Genomic DNA, 25414 nt, shown 5'->3' on the forward strand with positions numbered 1-25414 from the left:
CAAAAAATGTTAGCTTAACGATAATTTTGAAATAAGTAGGCCGTTTGAATTGGCTTATAAGCTGTTTTCAGCTTTTTTTGAATGTTTGATTGGCCAATTTAAATTTATTTTGTGCTTAAAATAAGCTTCAATAAATAATTGAGTTTATTTGGATTAACTTATTTTAAGCAGTTTATAAATTGAAAATAGTAAAAAAAATAAAATAGCCTGCACCTATTTTTTTTTTAATTTATAAATAATTTTCAATTTATAAGCTATTTAAAAATAAATCAATTCAGACAGGTTAAAGATAAAGTTTAAAGTTTAACAGCATCAAATTTTAAAGTCGGGTATTATTGACCACAGAACATCAATGAAGAAAAAAAAAATGAAGTCAGAAAGCAGCCACGTGACCAAAAATTAATTTATTTGAAAAACAAATCAAATGCCGTGAATTATGGGAAGTCTTTTTCCACTTATATTCTTTCTTTATTTAATTAGTTGTAATTAATTTTCTCTTTTGTTCTGACAGTAACAGTAAGCCGTCTCTCTGCTCTGTATGCTTAACTATTCCTACCTAACTCCATATTTTTTTTAAAAAAAAACAATAATTCTCTGAAATAAAAAAATACATAGAGAATCTTGTGAAAGAATATATTGATTTTTTTTTATAGAGAATCTTGATTGAAAATTTTAATAATTTAGTTGATTGGTTATTTGAACTTTCGTGATTTTATCTCATGAGGGTTTAATTACTACCTTGTAATACGCTGACCTATTTCCTCTACCCCAATAATTGCTTTTTTGAAAAGAGAAAATAAATATAGAAAAAATCTATTTTATTATTGTTACCAACATTTGGCTACTCAGCTGTGTATAATACTTTTGTCTTTTTCTCAGAAATATGCGTTTCTTTTATAAAAGAAAACAATCAAGAAGGTACGTGCATGTCTTGGACTCTGATTACATAAATTCAATTAGTTTGCGCAAGTATTAATTATTTATCTTATCATAATGCAATCACTTTTTAAAAATATTTGATAAGTACGTAAGAAAAGACTTTCTTAAAATGATTTATATGCAATCTAACAAATCGGAACGAAGTGGACGACGGATATGGTGAAATGGTGGAAGTGTGGTATTGCCTAAGTAAAAAAGGAGGCAATAAACTTCAAATATTACTTATAGAACTTATTTTCCTATACTTTAAAAGTCATTTTCTTTATTTTTTAAGAATTTTATCCGCATAATAATTTGACCAATCAAATATAAAAAAAATTAAAAAAATATTTTTCTCTAAACCAAACACAACCTTGAGAAAAATTATAATTATGGTAGGTGAGATATTTTTGCTTTCTATCTATGTGTGAAACCAACCAATCACAAACTTTTATAACATATGAAAAGTGTCTCAAACGTTTTACTTTCCTACAATAATAGATCCATAATTTCACACATCCTCTGGTAAAGTGAAGTAGAAGAAACTTTTTTATGTTAGAAAAAAAAAAAGAGAAACTTTTTATAATTAATAAATATTAAAGCATGATGTTGTCTCACATAACCCTAGATAGGATATGATTTCTAAATAAGAAGATATGGAAATTGCATTGTCTAGTATTTTTTTATAATCAATATTGTCATCATTATTTACATAATAACTTATTCTTTAATTTTATTATTACTTGTTCTTTTTTAATTCGATTATCGTGATATTACTATTATTATCTTCTCCATTAGGTTCATCGTGACATTACTATCATTGTCTTCTCCATTATGTTTAGCATAACTATTTTGATACTTTATTGTATTTTTTCCATATAAAATTTATTATATTTTTCGTCTATTAAAAATATTTTTTTATTTTTATAAGATAGAAGTAAAAATACAAAACTGCATATATGTTATTTTTTTTGAGAATATTTCAGTTATCAAATTATTTTTAACCTCCCTACGTTTACAAAGTAGAAGTAGAAGCATAAAATTACACACATATTACGTTATTGTTTGTTGTTAACAGTGTCCCATGAGTAGGGGTGTTTAAAAATCAAATCAAAAAAATATTATTGGGTTATTGTAATTAATAGTTAATTGTTTTTAATGGTTTTATAAAAAAATTTATCAAATTATTGATTCGATATTGATTTTTTAATATTGGGTTATTGGGTAAATTGATAACTTATTAAGGCATATCTAATTTACTAATTTACCCCTACATAAATATTAAATATAAATATCAATATTTTATTGGTTACTATATTTATCTTTTGGTCTTCAATTCACATTATTGTCTTAATTCTTTTATTTATATTGCACTTGTATAATTCTTTTCATGTTATTTACTACTACACTTTAAAGTTACTTTATAGTCTTGTCATGTCAAATTATTAAAGAAATTATATACTTATTTTAGAAATATTTTTTTATTAATTAATCCGACAACCGAATTGTATAGAATCAAAATCGATATCTTATTAATTTAATTATTAAACTAACATATTTAAAAATTAATAAATTAAATAAAATAATACATAAAATCAAACCGACCCACCACTCAACCCCACAAGTTCTCTTGTTCGAGTCATTTAATGAATGTTTTTTTATATATATTATCTACCTTAAAGTTGTAAGTGAAGTGGGCAACACATATTTTAAAGTTTCAATTTAATATAATAATAAAGTTTTTATCCCAACTTAATTTTATCTCTTTCCTCAATAATTTTTTTATAGTTTCTAATTTACTAGAAAATTAGGGTTCTCATAAACCTTGTTCACTTTTTTGCTTTTTTATTTCATAATAATTTCCTTTTTCCTCTTTCTAAAAGTACTATTGTGGTAGTTGGGACATTCACACACCAAATGGTCAAAGTTGTCTTCACTTTTAGATTATGTGGGTGATAATTAAATACTTGATGAGTAAATACTTGATGATTAAATACTTCATAAATAAGTTCCAATTGAATAAGGTATATTTTTCTCCTTCCTAACATTTTTTTTCTTTTTTTGAGAATTTTATATCGTGCTAAAATTAGGTTTAGAAAGCAATACTCCTACTGTTCTTGTTCATATACTAAGAGCCCGTTTGGATTGACTTTAAGTTGGTCAAAATCAACTTAAAGCCTCTTTTTAGTTTTTGGACGTGTTTGCCTAATGCTAACTTTAAGCCAGAAAGTTCTTAAAGTCAGTCAAAAATGAAAAGTTAGGATTCCTAACTTTTTTTTCCTAAGGGCTTAAAGTCATTTTCTTTGACCATGGAAATTACTTTTATATCCCTTATATTTTAACTAAATTCCCAAACTACCCTTTTTATTCTTTTAACCCTAAAATTCACATAATTTTCCTCATTTAAACACTTTTATCCAAACACTCAACTGCTTATTTATAAAAATAACTTTCAGCACTTTAAAGTTCTAAAAGCACTTCATACATAAAAGTTACTTTTTTTAAGCCCATCCAAACGGGCTCTAAATCATTTTATTCGAAACATAATGTTTTAACTTTAATTTGCTCAGTAATAATACTTTTTGGTATAAGTTTTACAACAAACAGCATATTCCACATACTTCCATAAGTGATGTACAAGGAGGATAAAGTGTACAAAATATTATTCATATTTCGTAGAAATATTATTTTTGATAGATCATCTAAGACATTTGAAAATAAAAATTTGGAAAAGTGAATACGAAAATAAATGTAGTAACAATAATGAAATAAAGAATTATGGAAAATAATTTTAAAAAGAGAATACGTAAATGAAATAACAAATAATGAAATAAAGCATTATGGAAAGCAGCACGTAATATGCAGAAAAAGAACAGTAACAACTTATTCAAAACATAATCGAAATCGATAATTCGAACTGAAAAAAAGTTATTGGTTTATCAGTTTTTGGTTTAGAGGTTTCGGTAATGATTTCGATTTTTATAATTATCAGATTATCAATTCTCAATGGTTTGAGGTTTTTTTTCAACGGGTTAAACGATAACCCAATAGTAAATTACTAAATTATACTTATACCATTCGATAAATCAAGTCCTTAACTTAGGATTTGGTTTTATATTATTTTTCTTGCTGTCTCAAATTTTTGATTATTCTACAATGCTTCAGTGTTTGCTTTTGATCAAGATGCATCTGTCAACTCATTGCATGGTTCATTTGGTTTGTTATCTTGTTTTAAAGTGATTTTCAATAATTTTTGTGTTAAATCTTAATAGTTAAACCGATAATAATTAATAGTCAAATAAATCGATAACCTATAAGTTAATATCTTAATGTTTCTATAGCGGTTTAGTATGTTGATAACCAATTACCAAGTAGTCAAACCGATACACTCAAAATCAAATCGAAACGACCAATACGCAGCCCTAATAACAACAATGAACTAATGCGACAACTGAAACACAAAAAATTATAAGAATAGTGCTAATAATATTGATAAGATAGTAGGTACAAATAAACCCACACACCTATTATATCTGTGTGAAAATGAAAGAACGCTCAACTATTAACTAATTTTTTGCTTCAATTCATAATTTCTAAAACCTCATCTCTATAGTCATATCCTCGGTAAACTGAAGACGCATGATGCCATGTTTACCATTTTTGAATATTCACTATTAGGTATTATAGCTTAAATTTTGATGTAATACCATATTATATTTTGGCAAAGAAGCTTATTACAACTTTTTTATTAAAAAAAAAAGAAAAAGAAAAAGAAGAGACTTTTAAAACAAAAAAGAAATATTCAGAAGCAATTTTGTTTGGAAACAGATATTACTCGAAAATAAAATAAAATTTTGTGGTCTGAAAACAAGCTATTACTCCACTTGAATACTTTTCATAACCGACTTTTCAACTTTAAATTCTCTATTTCAACTCGAAAATAAATAATGGATAAATTATACAACAAATATGAATTTGTAAATAATATTCATCATTTATAAATGCTATGTCCAACTATATTTAAATTTACACTGAAAATTTTTATATTGAGATAATACGTTCCCTAACAAAGATATCCCACTTTGAGGCTAATACATTCCTTAATAAAGATGTTCCACATTGGACTTAAAGCGATTTTTAATAATGACTATTCAAGTTCGAAATCTCATTAAAAATGAATGAATATTTATCACTATCCCATAATTTTTATTGATGAATGACTTTTTTTAAACACAAAATGAACACTTCCTCTATCTTAGTTACCTACTATTTAAACAATACTTTAAATGTTAATTATCATAATTTATATTACTATTTTTTATGTATTTTATATATATAAATTTATATATATTTTTTAAAATAATAATATATATTCAAATTCATATTAAACATTAGTTAGTTTGTAGTGTTATTCAAAATATTTGGCTACACTAAATAAATTATGGTGTAATGGTGAGACTGCTCTACTTTTGATTCTGTTGGAAGCGTCAACTCTAAATGGACCTTGCTGTGCATGTTTTAAATTTAATTGAAACTTCAATGCGAGGATGAAAAATAAAATAAAAAAACTTTTGGCTACCTTTAACTAAATTTAAACAACGATTTATTTTTTTTAAAAAAACTGTCACTTCCCCAGTAAAATCACTATAAAAATATGTACTATAGTGCATATTTCCTTCTGTGAAAATAAGCTGCACTTTTCTACAAATCGGAGCAGCCACTTCGCTCCGAGAATCTGGTGGCTCCGCCGTACTCCTAGCGTAGCTCCGCTGCTTTCCGTCTTCTACACGACGGCGACAGGATTTCCGGCGAATGTACAGAAAGTTGTAGATTCTCCATTAAAAGTGGAATCGCTTTAAGCAAAAGCATATTATAGTATCTACTGATCAGTCCAAAATGTAAGTGCTTCTCCTTTTCTTCCATAAAGTAAAACAAATCTGCAGCTTCTTCTTTTTCCTTTTCCCCTTTTCCCTTTTGTTTGCTTGCTCTCAGATTTGTTAATTTTCTTTTTTGTTTGATCTCCTCTTGGAAAATCGTTAGATCAAAAGCTTATATTTGATTTTGATTATGAAATTTGGTTCTTCTAAGATTAAATCTCAGAGTACACTTTATGTGCTTTTGTTTTATAATTTTCTATTTCCTATTTCCCCCTTTTTTACCCAGTTTTCCGGGAGGGAAAAATTTTTAGTAGCTCGATTGATTCTACCCAGTTTTCTGGGAGGGAAGAAAATTTTAGTAGCTCTATTGATTCTAGCCAATTTTATTTTTTGGGAGGGAAATTTTTTTTAATAGCTTAATTAATTGGTTGGCTACGTAAATTTTTAATTTATTAGTGAGAGTTTAATGCCTATTAAATTTTAATTACCCAATTAGTTGGTTAGCTACATAAATTTTGAATTGGATGATTAGCTACATAAATTTTCAATTTATTGGCAAGAGTTTAATGCTATTATTAGTAATCTCTTCTGCATTTTTCCTTTCCCAAAAAATATCTGTTTTTCTGTGTTAGTCTCTTTTTAATTATTTTTTATTTAAAAAATTATAATTAAATTTGCTGATCGAACTAAAAGACAATATTGAATTTGGGCTGTGAAGGCCCATTAAAGGCAAGAGCTGACGTATAGTATTTCGTTTTGTTTGATTATTAAGTATTTTTTATTTTCATTAGACGATAGATATAAATTTGTTTTTAATTATTTGTGATTGTTGTCCACACAGAGAAGTGTACATTTATACGTAGGAGTTGTCTATTTCAACTTTTTAAGCCCTCAGGCAACCTAATACCAAGAAAGTCTCCTATATCATTTTTCTTTGAAATAGAAAACAACTTGATAACAAAAGTATGATTAAAATTGTTTGAAGTAATAAAAAAAGATTAAAAGAAGTGGTCCTAGACCTAGTGATGTGGTAGGATCCACAAGGGCGTTGAGTTAGATATAAAGGTTTACTCATCGCCAGAGAAATTTATGTTATAGAATATGATTTTCTAATTTATTTTTTTACCGAGTTAGATTACTAGTAAAATACATGATCGAAAATAAATTCTGCGAAAAACTTTTTAATTTTTCTATATAAAAATATTACTATTTTTTTTTTGCTAATTCAATCAAAATATCAATGTCCACAGCAATAATAGAAAACGTTGCTTTACAATAGCAACGTCATGATGATACAATCCAAGGGATCTTTATATGTCAGTCTTTATAGCTTTCTCAATCTTGATAAAAAAAAATATGGTTGGCATCACGTGACATCTGTGCCAACGCACGTGGCATTTTTTGCACCAAGTTTTACTTTTTTTTTCTTTTTCTTTTTCCATTCATAAACTAATCTTTGTTAATTAATGATGAACATTGTTACTCAGTTGCTCTAGATATTTTATAAAACTCATCACAAAAGAAAAGCATGTCATTAAGGGTAAAATAAGAAATTAAAGTTAATGAGTTTTAAAATATAGAAAGAAATCATTTTTTTTTCAAACAAACTTTAAAAAAGAGTATCATATAAAATGATATCAAGGTAGTAGTACATTTTTGCTCTATATGATAATTGGATTCTGCTAATTTACGAAAGTGTACTTCAGAAAGGAGAACACCTTTAATTTGAAAGGTAAACTATTTTACATCTGAAACTTCACTTTGTAACAAGTTATTAATAGAAAAGTTGATGGTATGGACTAAAAATTAACTTTTCTTCTTTCTTGTTTGGCCTAGTTGTCCTTTTCAATTAATCCAACTTGCTGTGAAACTTTCTTATTTGCTATGTTACTAGACTCTCTCGAAACTGATGTCAGCCTCGATCTGGATCCTTTAAAAATTCACTACTTTTGAAGATACGACAAGCACTCGTCGACATTTTGAAGAGTCTGAGCTGCATAATTTATATGCATTCAGAGCTATACTCTATCACTCAACTATAACATAAATTTGATGCAATTCTAAAATGCCTTTGAGATAAAAGATATCACGCTAGTTACTTATTTTAGCAATTACGTAACATAGCCATAGTCGTACTCAAGTATCCTTGCAGGGGTATCCACTTCTGAGATGGAGAGAATCCCGGGATGCATGTACTCTTTTCAGGATTAACCTGAGTTTTCTTTTCCTTTTAATTTCGTGCAGAGCCATGGATAACAGTGTGCAAGAGAGGCTACTTGATTCTCAAGTAGAAAAGGTTGATGAAAACTTAAAAGAGAGGATCTACGATGAGTCAAAGAAGATATGGAGAGTTGCATTACCCGGAGTACTATCAAGAGTAGCTTCATTTGGAAGTATAGTGGTCACACAATCATTCATTGGACACATTAGTGAATTAGATCTTGCTGCTTATGCTCTTGTACAAACTCTCACTGTTCGATTCGTCAATGGTATACTGGTAAGTTTGCTCCTGTCGCTTTGTTAACATGTACCATGTTCACCATATCTCACATGCTTGTTCACGTTGTTGGTTGAAGAAGTAATGCACTACATTGTATGAATGCAAATACAATAATATAATGTCGATAAAGAGTAAGAGAAACTTATGTGATTATCACGTAAACAACGTAAAGGATTATCCGACAGCCACATGCCATTTGTGTTGAGACAGAATAAATTTATGTATGTGTCTGTCTAACAGTTTAGGTTTTCAAATGAGATAGTCACACAATTCAAGATGATATTAGAGCCGGGAGAAGTCCTAGTTTTGAATACTCACGGCCACCCAAAAAGCAAAAGAAAATTTTCATGTATTTGGCCCAAGAAAAAAATTAGGTCCATACATGGCGGGGCATGTTGAGGCATAATACAATTAGGTGTGTTCTATCTAATGGCTTAAGTTTTTAGATGATATGGTCACGCAATTCGAGAAATTGGAGTTTTGACTTAGGGAACTCGAGACTTGTAATGTGCTAGTTTATTTAGTTAGTTTTCCCAGTTGCTTAACTTCCTGTTTATTTTGGTAGATTGGAATGTCAAGCGCGACTGAAACGCTTTGTGGGCAAGCATATGGAGCAGGACAGTATCATATGATGGGAATCTACTTGCAAAGATCATGGATTGTTGATTTCATTACATTGACCGTATTGCTTCCGTTTTTCATCTTTGCTGCTCCAATCTTTAAGCTACTCGGCCAGAATGGATCAGTCGCGGATGCTGCCGGATATGTTTCCTACTGGTTCATTCCCTTCATCTACAACTTTGTATTTAGCTTGACGATCCAGATGTACCTTCAAGCACAACAGAAGAATATGATTATTGCATGGCTAGCTATAATACAATTTGTGATCCACATTCCGTTGTCATGGCTACTGGTTATCAAGCTAAACTATGGAGTTCCTGGTGCTATGATAGCATTGAGCATATCCTCGTGGTTTGTAGTGGTTGGAGAGTTTGTGTACATCTTAGGAGGTTGGTGCCCTAACACATGGAAAGGATTCTCATTAGCAGCTCTGAAAGATGTACTACCTGTCGTGAAGCTCTCAATATCCTCAGGTGTCATGGTTTGGTAAAATACTTTTCCTTTAACATTTTCTTGTCAACCATGATTTTATCATTAGTCTTACCAAATTTGAACCTCACGAAACACATTTTATAATCTGAAATTAGCTTCATATCTGAGGGGTTAATCGATTCTTGTTTTTGGTTGTTTTCACAGCTTAGAGCTATGGTATAATGCTGTTCTAGTCCTGCTGGCGGGATATATGAAGAATGCAGAGGTTGCTATATCAGCCTTCTCTATTTGGTGAGATTTTCTTTCTTTCTTTCTCACTTTTTTTTTCCTGGATTTTGTTTTCCGCACGATGAACATACTGATCGTTAAAATAATTTTGCAGCCTCAATATCAATGGATGGGAGTTTATGATAAGCCTTGGTTTCCTTGGAGCTGCTTGGTATGCGACTTTTTCCCTATGAATCATCGATATCTTGTTCCATCTAGTGTTGTAGCCATTAGCCACTTAACTCTTTTTTCTTTCCTTGTTTGCTCGTACAGTGTCCGGATTGCAAATGAGCTCGGCAAAGGAGATGCTAAGGCTGCAAAATTCTCCATAAAAGTCTTAGTGAGCACTTCAGTTATAATCGGGCTGTTTTTCTGGGTTCTGTGCTTGATCTTTGGCAGAAATCTCGGATACTTATTCAGTGACGAGAAGGCGGTCGCTGACAGTGTGGCAGACCTTTCTACTTTACTCGCTTTCTCCATTTTGCTCAATAGCATTTATCCTGTACTCTCAGGTAAGTCAAGACAAAGTTGCGAAGTTTGAAAAAGTTACTAAACACGTCCAAAATGTTATAGAAAATGTACAATAGCTGACCCGAACACATGAAGTTTATTCTATGATCTTTCTATGTGTTTCATAGTTTTTCTTGACACTAGGAAATTTTTGTGATCAGGTGTGGCAGTAGGAGCAGGTTTACAAAGCACAGTTGCAATTATAAATTTGTGTTGCTTCTATTTGATTGGAGTACCAATTGGAGCTTTGCTTGGATATGTGGCTCATCTTCAAGTGAAGGTAAAAATTTCACTTAAATCAAAGATTCTCATAGACTTCCGTATTGCACTTAAAAGCTATGTTGTTCGGACTCTTCAAAAATCTACCCGCACTCTGTCCCTTAAAAACCGGATTGCTTTTGGAGGATCTGATATGCACTTGTTTGCATTTTCGAAGAGTCTGCCACAATGCAACTTAGCTTATATTGGGGAAATAAGATTCTATTTAGCATATATTATCTGAAAATGTTATGTCCATTTTAAGGTAAGTGTGAGATTTAGAGTGCCTCATTAGAAGTCCTAATTTGTTTTAATGTACGAGATTGTTTAGTATTGGAATGAAATGGACCTGAATAGTGTCAAATGGATACCGATGATATATTTAATCCAGAATTATTTATGATTCGTTTATTTCTTAGATTCGCTCATTTGCCATCTCTGATTTCTTCTTTTTGTTATCAGGGTATATGGATTGGAATGATATGTGGAATAGTTACTCAATCAGCTGCATTATGCTACATGACATGGAAAACAGATTGGGATGCAGAGGTAATATTAGAATTAATCGAAATTTCAAATATATGCAAAAATTTTGGTGTATAATTAACTTATAAACATCATGCTAATTTCTAATTATGAGTGTTTAAAATTTATATTGTAGGTATCAAAAGCCAAACAACGACTTAATCGATGGTACTTGAAATCTTCTGATGAGACTAATCAAAATGATCAAGCTTAAGAACTTGTTGCCTGCAACTTTTTTGTCGTATATTTGGTTAATTAGCTAACAATTCGAGCTCTGATTTTTTTTAGTGGTATTTTTTGATTATGAACTCTAATTTTCACCTCTAGTAGATGATTTAGTAATCCTTCAAATTATTGTTGTGGAGTTTATAAACTATACTCCCTTTGGTCGAATCATGTGGGGTGAGAACCTATCGGAAACAATCACTTGCGGTAGAGGTAAGGTTGCCTATATCTTTATGTAGTGGTTGGTTGAATTTCTAAGCTATATTTTGAAATTGATTTAGATTCGATATTCATTTTCTTTCGTCAGTATTACTCATCCATATTGTTGATTTATCTAATGTTGAGTATACTGTTCATACTTCAAATGTTCAACCTCCAGGTGAGTGTAGGTTGTTTGTATGTCCACATTGGTTGAGAGAAAAAAATAGTCTTATCAATTGATTCTGACCTCATGAGCTAAACATTGAATATTAAATCAAATCCTATGTCCATTTTATGCATTGAAGGTGAAACAAATCTCTCATTTGTTGCAAGATGACAAATTGGAGTAGACCTACTTCACTCTAATTTTGATACGCGGGATGAGATAAGCAAACTAAATTTTATGAGATTATTTTATCCACTTTCTTTATGTGATAGTAATCCGATAAAATTATTTTGAAATTAACCAATACCTCAAACAAAATGTGGGATAAACCCGAGATTATTATCTTGATCACACATACAAGACGACCCCTAAATCCATAAACTCAAGAACAAGTTGGTATTTGGCAAATGTATAAAACGCAAATCTAATAAGAGTGGAGTATAGATGGACTACAAGAATAATAGCTGGTGCCATATATTCCTGCATTTGGTGAAATCTCTATGATCAATTTATGTCCTAATTTTGCACAGGATCTCTCTGATGAATTTCTGAAATCTTTCATATTATGTACAACAGAACTTTCCAGCCAACATAATGCACTTTGGTTTTTATTTCCAAGAAAGAGAATCTTAACATGGTTTACATCATATAAAGTGGGGTAACAATGGTGTAAAAATTAGAAGAAAAAAAAAAACTAACATATTGGAGCAACCAAGGGCTAAATTATCTCCTCAACAGATTATAGGCAGGTAAATCTTTTACACTGGAGGTATCTTCAAGAGCGAGCTCACGCTCTAGCTGCACTCTCGTGGCCTTCAAAACCTCCTAGGAAAAGGAAAGCAAAAGGAGCATATGTGTTGGTAAAGGTAAATAGATGAAAAGAATCCAATGGAATAGTAAAGTGTTACGAACATTAAATTCCATATATGATGCACGCTTTGCTAGCCACTGTGCATCGAGCATTTCAAAGGCCATACAAAAGATGTTGTCAAATGCCACGTCGTCTTCACTGAGTAATTCTAGAAAGCGGATACCTGCTAGGGTGCTAGGCGTCCCTGCCACTCAAACAAGAAGAGGGAAGATTAAGATGAAAGACTTTTCTAACATGCATGCGGAGCAGATCAAGGACAGATATGATACACGAGGACATTGAGACCAACTAATTGTTCCTATGTCATTAGAAGGAATGATGATTCTTGAGCATATGATTACGCATTAGATTTTCAGAATAACTAGTTCAGGACAATTTAATCACCACTTGATTTATTTGAAAGGATGTATTGAAAGCTGTTGAATGTTTAAATATTCACCATCTATTTCTCAGCCAAAAACATTAAAGACACTAACTTCTAACTGAATTTTCCATACCTGATTGAAGATCCAACATTTGGACCAACATAAACGATATATTGATGCCAGCTACAGCAAATGGATACTCCCACTCGGATCTGTTCCCATTTCTTTTGTGCAATAAGTTCCGGAAAGATTCCTGTAATAGAGCAGGCGACCAGGGAGAAATTATTAATGAAAAACTTACTTCCCTGCTTTACAGGACAAGAGAGCATTGGTCTCAAGTGAACTCAATTATGCTTTTCTAAACAGCTATATACATCAAGCTTCATGAAACACAAAACAAGTGTCCAAATATCAAATATATTGCTCAGCTGGAACCAAATTCCCATAAAGAAAAAAGATGAATCAAATATATGAACTTCCAAAAAACATGGATTGGTCCATGAAATGCGAAAGGAGAAAGGTTCATAAATACCTCCTACAATATGAAATCTTATTTTACCCTCAGTTATACTTTGGATCATTCATACCCCTGCAGTAAACAAACTGTGTCGTATTCCTGGACCTTAACGGTCCTTTTCCTTGAAGTATTTTGACACGTGGCCCACCCAGTCCACGCTGGAGAACTGTTCAAGTCAAGGGCAAATACAAGATGATTTTCTAACGGAAAGGGTATGAATGCCCAAATTATAGCAGAGGATAAAACTAAGTTTCGTACAGTAGAGGTGTAAAGTAGGACATTTTTCCAATACAATAACAATCATCTAGCATTATTTGTACCATATAGGCTTCAAAGCATGTAATGGGCATGGGTGAGAGGCAGGTAAAAGGAGATGAAGAAAATGCTCTCAGCTCAGCCAATAAACTTTTTATGGATCTAGCCATGCTAGCTAAGAATTCCGAGTCTTCTTCCAACCAGGGGATGCGATCTGGCAATTTTTGTTTTAGTTGTCCTACCAAATTTCACTTCTCTTTCCATTCCTATTTTTCACTCATGAAGGTTTTATCCTCTCTCTCTATTATTTCCCCTTTTTTTAGTTCCGTTCCCAGAGGGAAGTTCCCGCACTCTGCAGAGTCTAAAATTCAACATAAACATAACACTTGCATCCGCACTCTGCAGAGTCTACAATTCAACGTAAACATAACACTTGCACAGACATACATATGATTGACTGTCTCAGAACACAATTGAAAAGCCAATTCCAATCAGAACAATGACCATGCAAATTATATGATGTACGAACCGGGTATGTCTTGGCAAAGAAGATAAGGTTCTCCAATGATATGAATCCTCCACCCCTGGAACATTCATAATCTTAGAATAAGCACCAACAGAAAAACAAAAATGTGAATCAAATATACACTTTCTCATATACCTGAAGTCTGTTGAAGGGTCAGATCCTTGCCAACCCATTTCTTTCCAAAGCTCAGATTTAAGAGAAGGGAGAGGCGCGTCAGGATAAGATAACCTCCATAGTTGCCTAAGAGCATCCTGGCCACACATACAAGAGACTATATTATCTCATGAAACAAGTTTAGAGATATAATTATCTCCTACCTCAAAAGCAGAAATATATGTGATCAATTAAAGAATAGCAGTTTGAAGTTCCCCTTTCAATTTTCTGATCATGAATCCAAAACTAAGGTAATGCTCTTGCTTGTTCTCATTCTACTTAGTTGTTCTTTAGATCACAAGTCACGAGGAAAAGAAGTCATGGTAAGTCATGAAAGCTTCTCATAACAAGTCAACCACCTAGTGTGAGAACCACAAAAACGTTGGTATGGAAACCTTAAACAATTTTGATAAAGGAGCTTTCAGATTAATAAATTTGAACTGTCCATTGATTAGCACTGAGCAGAATAACTACAAAAGTCAATATCTCATTCCTGTAATTTCTACAAATTTTTCCAGTGTTAAAGAAGACCCCAAAAGAAAAAGTCATTTAAAAAAACACAGGGTAAAGTTTACATACTTGATGATCCGAGGAAGAACCATCAAAAGGGATCGCCAGCCTTTGCTTGAGATGTTTGAGCCTTGCTTCCTGCAATCAAATGTCAAAGAATTCAATGACAGGAATGACTGGAATAATGTATCAATAGATGGAGAAACAGAATAAGGCTGTAAGGGAGGTAGCCAGATGAGTTTAATGGATTTGATTCTTTTTGGATGGGGATATAAGTGATGGACATGACAATACAAACCCAAATAAATTATCACAAGGTAAACCACAAAATCTTCATGTGTCAAACCCCTGCAGAGCGTCAGTCCAGCAAAAAGATTGGATTCGAAAAGCTCTAAGCAACATTTCAGCAGAGATAGTTATCATATATCACAAATGAAAGGTGATCAAAGTTTACAAATTTTGCTCTTCAATCCTCATGTATTACCTGTAAAGGGCTAAGTAAAGGAGGTAAAGGATTTGCTGTTGATCCAGCTTGAGTTGAGGCAAAAGGAAAAATCCGGCCAAGAAGTGACCCAGACACAAAGACAATATTTGCTGCAACATCAATGGAGAATGAATAAGAAATTTTGAAGTCATTAAAATTAAAACAAAACAAGAAGATATTTTTGATGATTCTAATTTTCTAATTAAATATGTACAAACAAATAGGTATTGATACAGATGGATGCTATAAGACTAAGGAAAAATTTTCAAGCAATACACTCTAAAGAGTAAGGAAGTCTATCCAGAATTAGTTAATTTACTTGATATTACAATGAACGGGCTCAGATGTGTAATGTGCAGAAGATATGAAGTTCTTATTCATCCACTGTAGAATCACAAATCTGATTTGGTACATGTTTTTGAATTTGCTTGGAGTTAAATGGTGCATGCCACAAAAGACCAATTGCTTTGTTGGAATAGAAGAGGACTACAAAAAGGCAATGAAAAGTTGTGGAACACTGCACTAGCAGTTATATGGTGGAGTGTGTGGAAGAGGAGAAATCAAAGATACTTTGAAGGGAAAAAGGAAATATTTGTACCTTAAAACATAGATATATACTCTCTTAGCCTTTTGGTATGAAAATGGAAATGTGCAAGAAGTAGATAGGATGGTTAACTTCCTTAGTTCTTTTTACTCGTAGCCAGTATAGATGCATATTATAAGGGTTGTACTACTTACTCATACCATTTTCCAAAAAAAAATATAAAATGAATGAGCTCAAATAAAGAGGGCACTGTTGCTGCACTGTAGCAGGATATGGATGCCAAAAATTTCCAGTTTTTTAGGATTTAATAAGTCAATATTGTTTCTGAATAACACTTGGGGTCTATTTAATTTAATTCCATTAGCTTATCCAAGAGAAGCTAATCCCCTTAAGTTGGAATTTTGCAAGGACAAGAATCCCGAGTCCAATGTTGACTAAGATATTAGTCTTACATATGTTTTATAACATTTTCTAGGTTGTAATTAGATGTTACATTTCAGCTTTCTTGAACTATATTCCATCAGAGATATTTCCTTCCTCTGGTCCAACACTATGTTCAGTATGGAGAGTTGCATTTACTAGTCAAAAAGAATAAAAGGTTTGGGAAGTGCATAAAACAGAATTGAGAATCTTCTTCATAGACATATCTTCCTTTTGAGGTTTAGTATGTGGAGAAAGATCAAAGATGCTAAAATTTAGAGAAAGGCTTTTCACCAAGCCTACCATCATCGCTCTCTTCCATCTCAAGGAACCTGCATATCTCCCTAAATTGTCATGTTCTCTTTTTCTATTTCCCTATGGCCTCTGAATCGTTTCTTAACCTAGGACTCGTAACAACTAATAAGGTACCAAAAGTAACCAAAGGTATGATTCTCCACCTACTCTTACTTCTTCAGTGTTTCTTCTCCTACTCTAACCTCTCACATGAGGTTTTCTGTTCTACTCATTCAGCATCTGTCGTTAATCCACAAGTGGGAAAAATAAACAATGTTGTGATGCTCTATCTTTTAAGTAGTTTTAGGTGTGGGTAAGTAATTGCATTTCACAGCATACACAAAGACCATAACATCAAATTACAAATATATGAAATCACACCGTAATTGCATTGCACAACATGCACAAAGAGCATAACATCAAAATTACAAACAAACGAAATCACACCTAACCATTGCGCCCATTGAGAAATCAGATGAGAAAATAGCAGCGTCCAGTGCAGACGTTCCCGCCTTCGCCCTTCATCCAATACATCTTCAAGCGTACATACCTACAATTCAAAAAACTCCCATTTCACAATCACATCTTCTCTATCAAAACATAAAATACCAAAAGCACAAACTTTTAGCAACATAACTCAAAAGATTATCGACAAAAAGCAAAATAAATTCCAACCCATTTCACAATCCAATCCAAATTTTCTCTGTCACACAGCACAAAACCCCCCAAAAGGGAAACTTTTAGCAACATAATTCAACACATTATCAACAAAAAAACTTACAAATAAAGGGCAACCCACAAAGGGAAATTTCAAATAACACACCAAAAAACAAGTATCATCAAATAAATCCCAGAAGATAAGAACATTAAAATAGTAAAAAAAAACATAAATTTACCTGATCACTGTCATCGTATTTCTGATACCCAAGTAAAGGCTCATTCAAACCATCATCAGAGCCCAAAGAATCAAAATGTTCATTCTTTTTGCCACCAACATCCCCATGATGGAGCCTTCTCCTCAAAGTTGATGTCATGAGTGTATATATATATATATATATATATATATATTCAAGAACTCAAAACCCCACTTCAAATTCAGCAACTGAAACCCAAAAAGATCAAGAAAATCCCCAAATTCTCGATACAGGGGAAATTCAAAACCCCTAAAATTCAAGAAAACGCCAAGAAAAACCTCTTTCGTTTGGACAATTTTATTTCTTTCTAGTTTCTACAGTATATTTATTTATATTAGTATGCTGTTTATTTTATTATGTAATATATTTATTATTTGTCTCTTTCTTAGGAATTAAGGGAGGAAATAGGTGATCAATATACGCCAATGAGAAAGCTTTAACAAGCTTAAGCATTCGGTCAACTTTAATTTTAATATTTTCCTGTCCTAATTTATAAATTTGTTTAGAAAAAAATTATTTTTTTATTAATATTTCAAAATAATTTAACTTTAAATATTTTATTTTTATCATACCTTTCTTTTCCTTGCGAGAGAATCAACATTGGGACTAAAATCATTGTTTTTATTTCATAGTGAAAGGTTTAGTTTTTGGTATTAATAATTTGTTTGACGTAACTTATTTTAAGCAGTTTATAAGTTAAAAATAAATAAATTAGGTAGCTCAACTTTTTTTTTTTTGATTTATAAATTATTTTTAACTTATAAGTTGTTTTAAATAAATTAAGTTAAACAAATTTAATTATTTTTTTGAGCTTATTTCAAATACAAAATAATTTTAAGTTAATCAATCAAATATTCAAAAAAATTAAAAACGACTTATAAGTCAATTCAAACAAGCTCTTCAGTTTTGTGATCTTGAGAGGCGGGACTGAGCTTGAAGATTTTGTTATATATTAGAAGCGAAAATATTATAAAAATTGCTTCTTTCTTTATTTTTATTTAACTTTTTTATAATAACTTGATGAGTTAAATTAACAAGAGATATAATTTACTATCTTTTACTCCCTCATTCCAAATAATTGAATTTTTGAAATATAACACATATATTAAGAAAAAAAGATAAAAACATAAATTAATCATATTTTTCTATTTTTCAAATTCCATGTTAACTCTCATTACTTATTTAATTCACTTTTGGAACTCAATCTTGAAATTTAATTAATGAAGCTTAAAATTGATTTTTTTTTTAATATTATCTTAAATAATGAATAATTTAATTATTTTAAATACTAAAAAAATCTCAATAATTCAATTATTTTATCTAGATATTTACACGAATTTCAAAAAATCCGTGCCAATACTAATTTGTCGTCTTGTTTATACATACAAACAATTCCATAAGATCGGATTTTTTGTTTTGCTTTTGCCAGTGCAGGGAATTGGGAAAGCATGGCCATTACAAGCTTTAGTTTACCTCTTACATATCTTCAAAAGCCATCTTCTTCTTGCAGATGCAGCAGCAGCAGTAGTAGTTCGATTGAGAAGCCAATTTCTGCCGTTTCTTCCAATTGTTTAGCCAACAAAACCCTGCAGGAAATTCGAAATTCTGGAGTCATCGCTTGCCTTCGAGCCCAAAAGTAACTTTTTTTTAAACATTTCTTTTTTTAATTTTTGATAAATAAAGCTAATCAATGTGAAATCTGAACTGGGTCTGCTCTGAAATTTGAATAAAGTTTGATATAAGTAGTAAGTTTGTGTTAACCCAACAAATTCTTGGTAGTGTTAGTTACCATAAGCTTGTTATATTTATCCTTATAACTACAGTATTTCTGTTATTTAAGCCCCCATTTGACCAAAGCTGAAACTTGAAAATTTTAGTTTTAAAGTTGTTATTTTTGGAATTTAAAGTATGTTTGGACATATATTTTACTTGGAAAAATTTGAAGTTTTGCTAGTGGAAGTCTCAAAGCTGGCCCTGAAAAATATTTGAACATCAGAATTTCATAATTGATCAAATTGATATTTGAAGATAAAATTTCAAAATTTATGGCTAAACGCTAGCTTATTCCTCCGGAGTCTTTTTTATTTCAGAGTGATTACTTTTGTAACAGGGTATTTTTCTCTTTAAATTTATGGTTAAAAGGTGGTTTCGAAAAGGTAAAGCTATGAAGCCAACTAATGTAGATTATATAGGGAAGGAGAGCTTTTCGCCATGCTATTATAAGGATTCAGTTCTCAATTGCAGATTATTGTTTGGTAGTTGAACTTTCTGGTATAAGTGTCTTATAATTTGGATATTAGCATAGTTTATCTTGGAAAAAAGTTGTACTTTCTAGCTAAATTGTGTTACTTCACATTTTCCACTCCAATTTTTGTTTTTTTCCATTTCAAAATGCCTTAAAAGACATGCAAATGTGAAGTTGCACCTTCCATGTTGTTTAGTGCAGACCTGGCAAATCGAGCTGCACGTGCTGCATTGGATGGTGGAATTTCAGCTGTAAGTTTGAATCTATCTGATAATACTGATTACTCCTTCGTCCCAAGTTCATTGTCCAAGTTAAACTGGATGTAGGTATAGAAATTAGAGTTGAAACTCTCCATGATTTGTAGAATACGAAATAAATCTTTTCCTTTTATGCAAGTTGAATATAGTACTTTTTGACTAACCAAAAGGGAAAGATGGACACTAACTTGGGCTGTTATATCGTGGGCAACTACTACTAACATATATCATGATTTGTTCGTTATATTTAAAATTTGGCATCTATAAAACCAAATTCTCTTTAATGAAGTATTGTGATGTTTTTTTGGTTCTTCCATAGGTTTTGCAATATGATAAGATGTTTGTTAAGATTTAGAATTTTCTTTCTGTACTTGAAATAGCCCTGACTTGGAAAAATGAATATCAACTGCAATGTGTTTTTCTACACTTATCATTTTATTAGTTAATATAGAGAAAATCGCGCTACACTTATTTGTACTGGAAAACTGCAAGTTGGAGAATATAGGTAAGCTATTTTCATTTCTTTCGACAAAAAGGATTAAGATGTTGTTGCAAGGCTTTTAGATGAGAGAAGATACAGGACTTAGCAAAACCTAAAACTTAGGTAACAGCATGTTCCTCCATATGCCATGATATCTTGCTATTGCACACTACTTCTTTTCCTTGAATGTTAACGTGATTACTCTCTCTCTGTTACGAGGATATTTCCACCTTTTGAATGAATATTTCATTCAGAGTATAAAGAGGTTTTCTGATAGTCTTTATCTTTTAACATTGCAGCTGGAAATTGTGGTGTCCACTCCAGATGTTTTTGAGGTACTTTGAGACATGCAGTTGCTTGCTCTTTCTCATGCTGGAAAGCAGTAAACATTTGGCAAACTTATGTGCTTCTTTTCCTTTATGCAGGTGTTAAGAAGCCTAGTACATGATTATCCCACAAAAACTTTTGGAGTAAGTATTCACTAGCTTCTTTTATTAATTCACACTATTTTTGGTTCAAAGAAAAGGAAGGGAAGGGAAGGGAAAGCAGAATAGGAACTTGTTTGCTTTACCTCTCTTGTGGGGGAACTTCCTTTGTTGGGTGTCTGCTGTAGCTGCAAGGAAGTAGAAGACGTTCATTTCCTTCATTTTTTTTTCTAGTTTCTTTTTTCTTGTTTGGGGATGGGGGATGGAACCACCCCGACTTTACTTAAACTTGTTTTTTACTTCTCGGAGGAGAGAAAAGAGTCTTACACTTCCTTGGCTTTCCCCTTCTACCATATCCTCCCTTTATCGCCCATCAAAAGTGGCGTAACTTCAGTCTCAACATCCTCAATCTGTCTACTTCTTGGTGGGTTTTCAGTTCCTCTGTTATTGTATTCCAAAGTTTTTAGATTTCACCTTGACTTAAGTTCAAACTTTAGTTTCGTAGTAGTTATTCTTTGTTTTTGATTTGCAAGACATACTTTCTCGAGGCATGATATTTGTCTGTGGATAAGCAGGTGTGCCAACAGTAAGGGCATGTGAAACATCCTAATATCATAGTGTCAACTTTGTGTATTGTGGACTATGTGTAAAACATAATTAGGACAGGCTACCAATTGTAATTGTAAACACACTTTCTCTATGTTTGCAGGTTGGAACAGTATTACAGGCTAAAGATGCCAAAGATTCTATAAAGGCTGGAGCTAAGTTTCTTATGAGTCCTGCAACCGTTATGGTATGTATTGGTGTTTCAACCTTTCAGATCTTATGCCAAATCCAAATGTCTATTTAATTGTATATCTTATACAAAGATCAGTTCCTGTTACCTGCGAATGTCTGTAATGGATATATATGTAGTCGTGAATGCCTAAATGGTAGTTGTGATTGTGACCATGGAGAATGCTTTTCTTGATTCTTGCATGTTTTTCCTTTATGTCAGGATATTCTAGTTGGTGTCTCAGAGAGTGAAGCTCTTTATATACCTGGGGTAATGACCTCCACGGAGGTACTGAAATATCTTGGTCTTCATTTCATCTTGTGATCTTAGAACAGAAAAAGATATCAGGATTTTGCTTCCAAGTGCTGTGGTTTTTATGCCGTCTGTATCCCACCACTGGGGACAAGCTTATTTCTTGAATATCGACAAGATTTCTTCGTGTCGTGAAAATATTCAGATTATAACGGCAAAAGGGAGTAATGCAGTTATTTTATGATCCTGCAGATATTATCTGCTTTCAGTGCAGGTGCCAAGATTGTCAAGGTGAGTCATGGCTGATTTTCGGTCTGTCTCTTGCTCTATGGTTTACCACAATAACTTGTGTTTCTATCCTATGGAAGGATGTGATGGATAATGTGTATTGTTTAAACTCCTTTTGCTATGTAGTTAGTATTTGTTAGAATTTTGTTATATACAGTCAACCACAGGAACTTGATCCTCTGTTAGTCCAGGCATATAATGTTGAATTCTGTAAAAGAATAAATTTTTACTTATGTTTCCAATCCAACCAATCCTACAAGTATTCCCCAGAATATAGGATTGGTCAATGACAAAGTATATGTGATGTATGTCATCATGTTTGTTCCTTCAACCAAATATATTTGTCTCTATGAGAGAAGCTTGATAAACAATTGAGTTCGTGGTGATCCTGTTACCTTTTTACAACTTCCTTTTTTTTGGCTTTACATAGGTTTATCCCGTCTCTGCACTAGGTGGTGTTGAATACATTTCAGCTCTGAAAAGGCCTTTTTCTCATATCCCTATGGTTGCATCACAAGGCATAACAATAGGTTGGTTATCTGAATAGAAATTTCTCGGTTATATGCCCTTGTTTTAATTGTTAATCTTCTCTTTTAGATTAAACATCAGTCGATTTTCAAAAATTATCATCTTAGGGACATTTCAAAAAGTTCCCTAGTTTTCATTTAGAAGATGAATTGAAAGATCTGCTTCACCTGTTGGTAGTAATGAAATTCGAAATGTTGTTTTTGCTAAAAGTTGTTCTTCAACAAATTCTTAGGGAGCTTATGTTGATAGTGAAAGGAACAATGCAATATGGCCGGTGCCTTTGGCTCTTCTTCCACCTTCTCTCCATCTGACAAGGAAAACTTAAATGTGTTCCAGGAGCTACTGACAGCAAAAAGTATGCAGAAGAAGAGTGTAAAAGTGCTTAAATCATCATACTAATCAAAGTTTACTTTGTTAAGAACTGATTTAGAATGTGGAGACGAACTGTCTGTATTGGTTGATCATCTGTATTTTCATTCATTATGTCAGTATGTAATATATACTTACAGAGAATCTGTTGTTTCTCTAATCTATCATATCTCTCTTGCATCTCTTACTTTTGCTTGGCAGATTTACTATCTATTACATTTTGTGAGAAATGATGGATAGTTGCGTTTTGGTACAGATTTGATTGGGCAATACATTGGTCAGGGAGCATCAGCAGTTGTTCTATCCGATGCCATATTTGACAAAGAGGCTATGAGTCAACAGAATTTCGATAAAATATATCAACTTGCAAGCCATGCAGCTTTGCAGGGTAAACAAGCTGTTGAAAGGTCAGAATGTTAGGTGCTGATGCTTCTTTCGATTTGTTGAAACCTCATGGAACTGCAGGGATTTATGAGAAACGAGAAATGAGATTAAGCCATCCGTCATCCTGCTTGAAGTTTGGTAAGCAATTATGTGCTTTTAACTTTTAAAGTGACTTTCTAGATATGCACTGAGTTTGTGGCCCAATAAACCTTTGGTATCAATTGTTGCCTGTATCATAAGATTCTGCCTTTTGTCCCGTGTTAAGTGATGTCTATTATCTTGCTTGTATGTTTCTAGAAAGATTAAGACCATGTAAATGTCTCTCAAATGTAAAGAATAGATGCCAAGGTTCACGATTGAATAAGTCCACATCAAGTGATCAAAAATACACTTGCTTATTACTCAAACATGGAGCCAGACACTGCATACCTTTCATTTGAATGCTGCATCTCGCATGTCTAAATTTCATTCTCAGTATAACCTTGACTTGATGCCGTGCAGGAAAAACTAAGCTGTGCTGGTTTCGGTAGGGAGAGTTTTAAACCCACCTTCCCCTTAGTGGGTTTCAGTGAAACTTTGGTTATCAGATGGTTAAACGGAAAATAAAGCTGTGTTGGTTAGTTCAGTCTGTGGGCAATTTACAGTCAGTTGCGACCTGTTGGGTATGTGTTGCGGTCCATCAAGTCGTCTAAATCTGGAAAGGGGTGCAGACATGCCAGATTACAAGGTTGCTAAATCAGTTGCTCTTTCACAACTTCATTGTTGTGTTTTGTATAACTATTCAGCTGGTGATGGCACTTTAATTGAACTCTTAATAGTTTTCATATCATATGTATATATTTAGACAAAATTTTCCCTAGAATTGCTATCTAAATTCCAAGAGGAATCTTAGTTGGTCATTAATGATTAACTTGTGTATTCTCTCTTCCAAATTTATCTGTTATTTTTTGTTAGAAGTAATGTAGTTTGGATTAAATGTTATACATCGAACAACGTAAAAATATTTCGATAGGTTAGATAATTTAAGGTAACTTTATAAACTAACCATGATAATGTGATAAGAGTTTATGTGAAAACAAATGTCAAGCATCTATTAGTTTGGAAATATACGGATGTCGATTAGAGGTGGATGACAAATTTCTCCTTTAGTTTTCTTCTTGTTCTTTGCCATAACGTCCATTCTGGGACGAGTTGGAAGAGGAATTCTTAATTCTTACACGGATGAGATTGATCACACCAGATTAGTGAGGAATACTTACACCAATCATTTAAGAGTGAGTATTACACCAAGAATTTACAAGTGGATCGAGGAATGAGGGAAGAGGTAGAGGGTGCGTATCACGCTCAATAGAACCAGACTTTGCTATGTCAATAGGAGAGAGAAAGAAAGAGAACAAGAGGAGGCCTTTTGACCGTATGAGTAGACGGCGCTCTTCTCTTTCCGACTTCATAATCGATTCTATTGAATCTGCAGTTAAGGGAATATCGACAGTTCTTTAAAAAGGAGTTCCGTTCAGGAACTTTGAGGGAGGTTTAGCCTAGCCTTCAGGTCCTATAAAAAATAGCCTTTTCCGCTATTAATCTTGTTCAGTAGGGATCCTCTTGCCTAAAAAAAAGGAGTCAGCCCAACATGGACAATGATAAGCGGATCAAAATTACTGATATTAGATTCATCTGAACTCAATATTCCCCCCCCCCCCTAAACATAAATTTATTTATTATCCAAAATCCATGAAAACTACAACAAATAGCAGTTTCAATTTATTTTATTTATTACTGTTGCAGAAATATCGTAGTTTCACTAATAGCATACAATCACAAGCAAAGAAAATAAAGAAGAAAAATAGCACAAGAATTTAACGAAATCCGACTATAAATCCAAATAATCTCAAATCTATAAGGAAAATGTTCTCCCAATCCTATAAGCATAATGGGGTCAAAGAAATATAGAGTATATATCACTAATCTCGCTAAGTGGCAAAATAATAGTTCTAATTAATTAGTATAAATTTTTATACCTTATAATTAAACTGAATCAAAGTACATATAGGTGAACT

The 25414-nt window shown here is 32.2% G+C and overlaps 3 protein-coding genes across 5 annotated transcripts; 2 read left to right on the plus strand and 1 right to left on the minus strand.

Moving 5' to 3' along the window:
- The first annotated feature begins 5566 nt into the window (after nucleotides 1-5566).
- LOC129875515 (protein DETOXIFICATION 24-like) lies at nucleotides 5567-11424 on the plus strand. Its single transcript, XM_055950791.1, has 9 exons — nucleotides 5567-5816; nucleotides 8040-8292; nucleotides 8861-9402; nucleotides 9553-9639; nucleotides 9731-9787; nucleotides 9889-10127; nucleotides 10287-10405; nucleotides 10846-10932; nucleotides 11045-11424. Exons 2-9 carry the CDS (start codon nucleotides 8044-8046, stop codon nucleotides 11120-11122), a joined length of 1458 nt encoding a protein of 485 aa, XP_055806766.1. The 5' UTR covers nucleotides 5567-5816; nucleotides 8040-8043; the 3' UTR covers nucleotides 11123-11424.
- A 610-nt stretch (nucleotides 11425-12034) lies between these two features.
- LOC129875516 (uncharacterized) lies at nucleotides 12035-17690 on the minus strand. The gene is made up of 9 exons (XM_055950792.1): nucleotides 17336-17690; nucleotides 16887-16989; nucleotides 15182-15291; nucleotides 14767-14835; nucleotides 14170-14285; nucleotides 14038-14092; nucleotides 12869-12989; nucleotides 12413-12555; nucleotides 12035-12325 (listed from the first exon to the last, which is right to left on the minus strand). The coding sequence occupies exons 1-9, from the start codon at nucleotides 17471-17473 to the stop codon at nucleotides 12224-12226; spliced, it is 957 nt and encodes a 318-aa protein (XP_055806767.1). The 5' UTR covers nucleotides 17474-17690; the 3' UTR covers nucleotides 12035-12223.
- Nucleotides 17691-18755: 1065 nt separating this feature from the next.
- LOC129877408 (uncharacterized) lies at nucleotides 18756-24289 on the plus strand. 3 transcript variants are annotated; one of them, XM_055952906.1, is made up of 10 exons: nucleotides 18757-18989; nucleotides 19795-19849; nucleotides 20636-20671; nucleotides 20762-20806; nucleotides 21471-21554; nucleotides 21759-21824; nucleotides 22041-22079; nucleotides 22507-22606; nucleotides 23230-23495; nucleotides 23859-24289. In XM_055952906.1, the coding sequence occupies exons 1-9, from the start codon at nucleotides 18802-18804 to the stop codon at nucleotides 23391-23393; spliced, it is 777 nt and encodes a 258-aa protein (XP_055808881.1). In that variant the 5' UTR covers nucleotides 18757-18801; the 3' UTR covers nucleotides 23394-23495; nucleotides 23859-24289. The 3 variants fall into 3 exon arrangements, with proteins under 3 accessions (XP_055808883.1, XP_055808882.1, XP_055808881.1); XM_055952908.1 differs by lacking the exons at nucleotides 23230-23495; nucleotides 23859-24289 and adding an exon at nucleotides 22837-22954 and having other exon boundaries at nucleotides 18756-18989; XM_055952907.1 differs by lacking the exons at nucleotides 21759-21824; nucleotides 22041-22079 and having other exon boundaries at nucleotides 18756-18989.
- Nucleotides 24290-25414: the final 1125 nt, after the last annotated feature.

The sequence above is a fragment of the Solanum dulcamara genome, chromosome 12 (genome assembly GCF_947179165.1).
Source record: "Solanum dulcamara chromosome 12, daSolDulc1.2, whole genome shotgun sequence".
Taxonomy (NCBI): domain Eukaryota; kingdom Viridiplantae; phylum Streptophyta; class Magnoliopsida; order Solanales; family Solanaceae; genus Solanum; species Solanum dulcamara.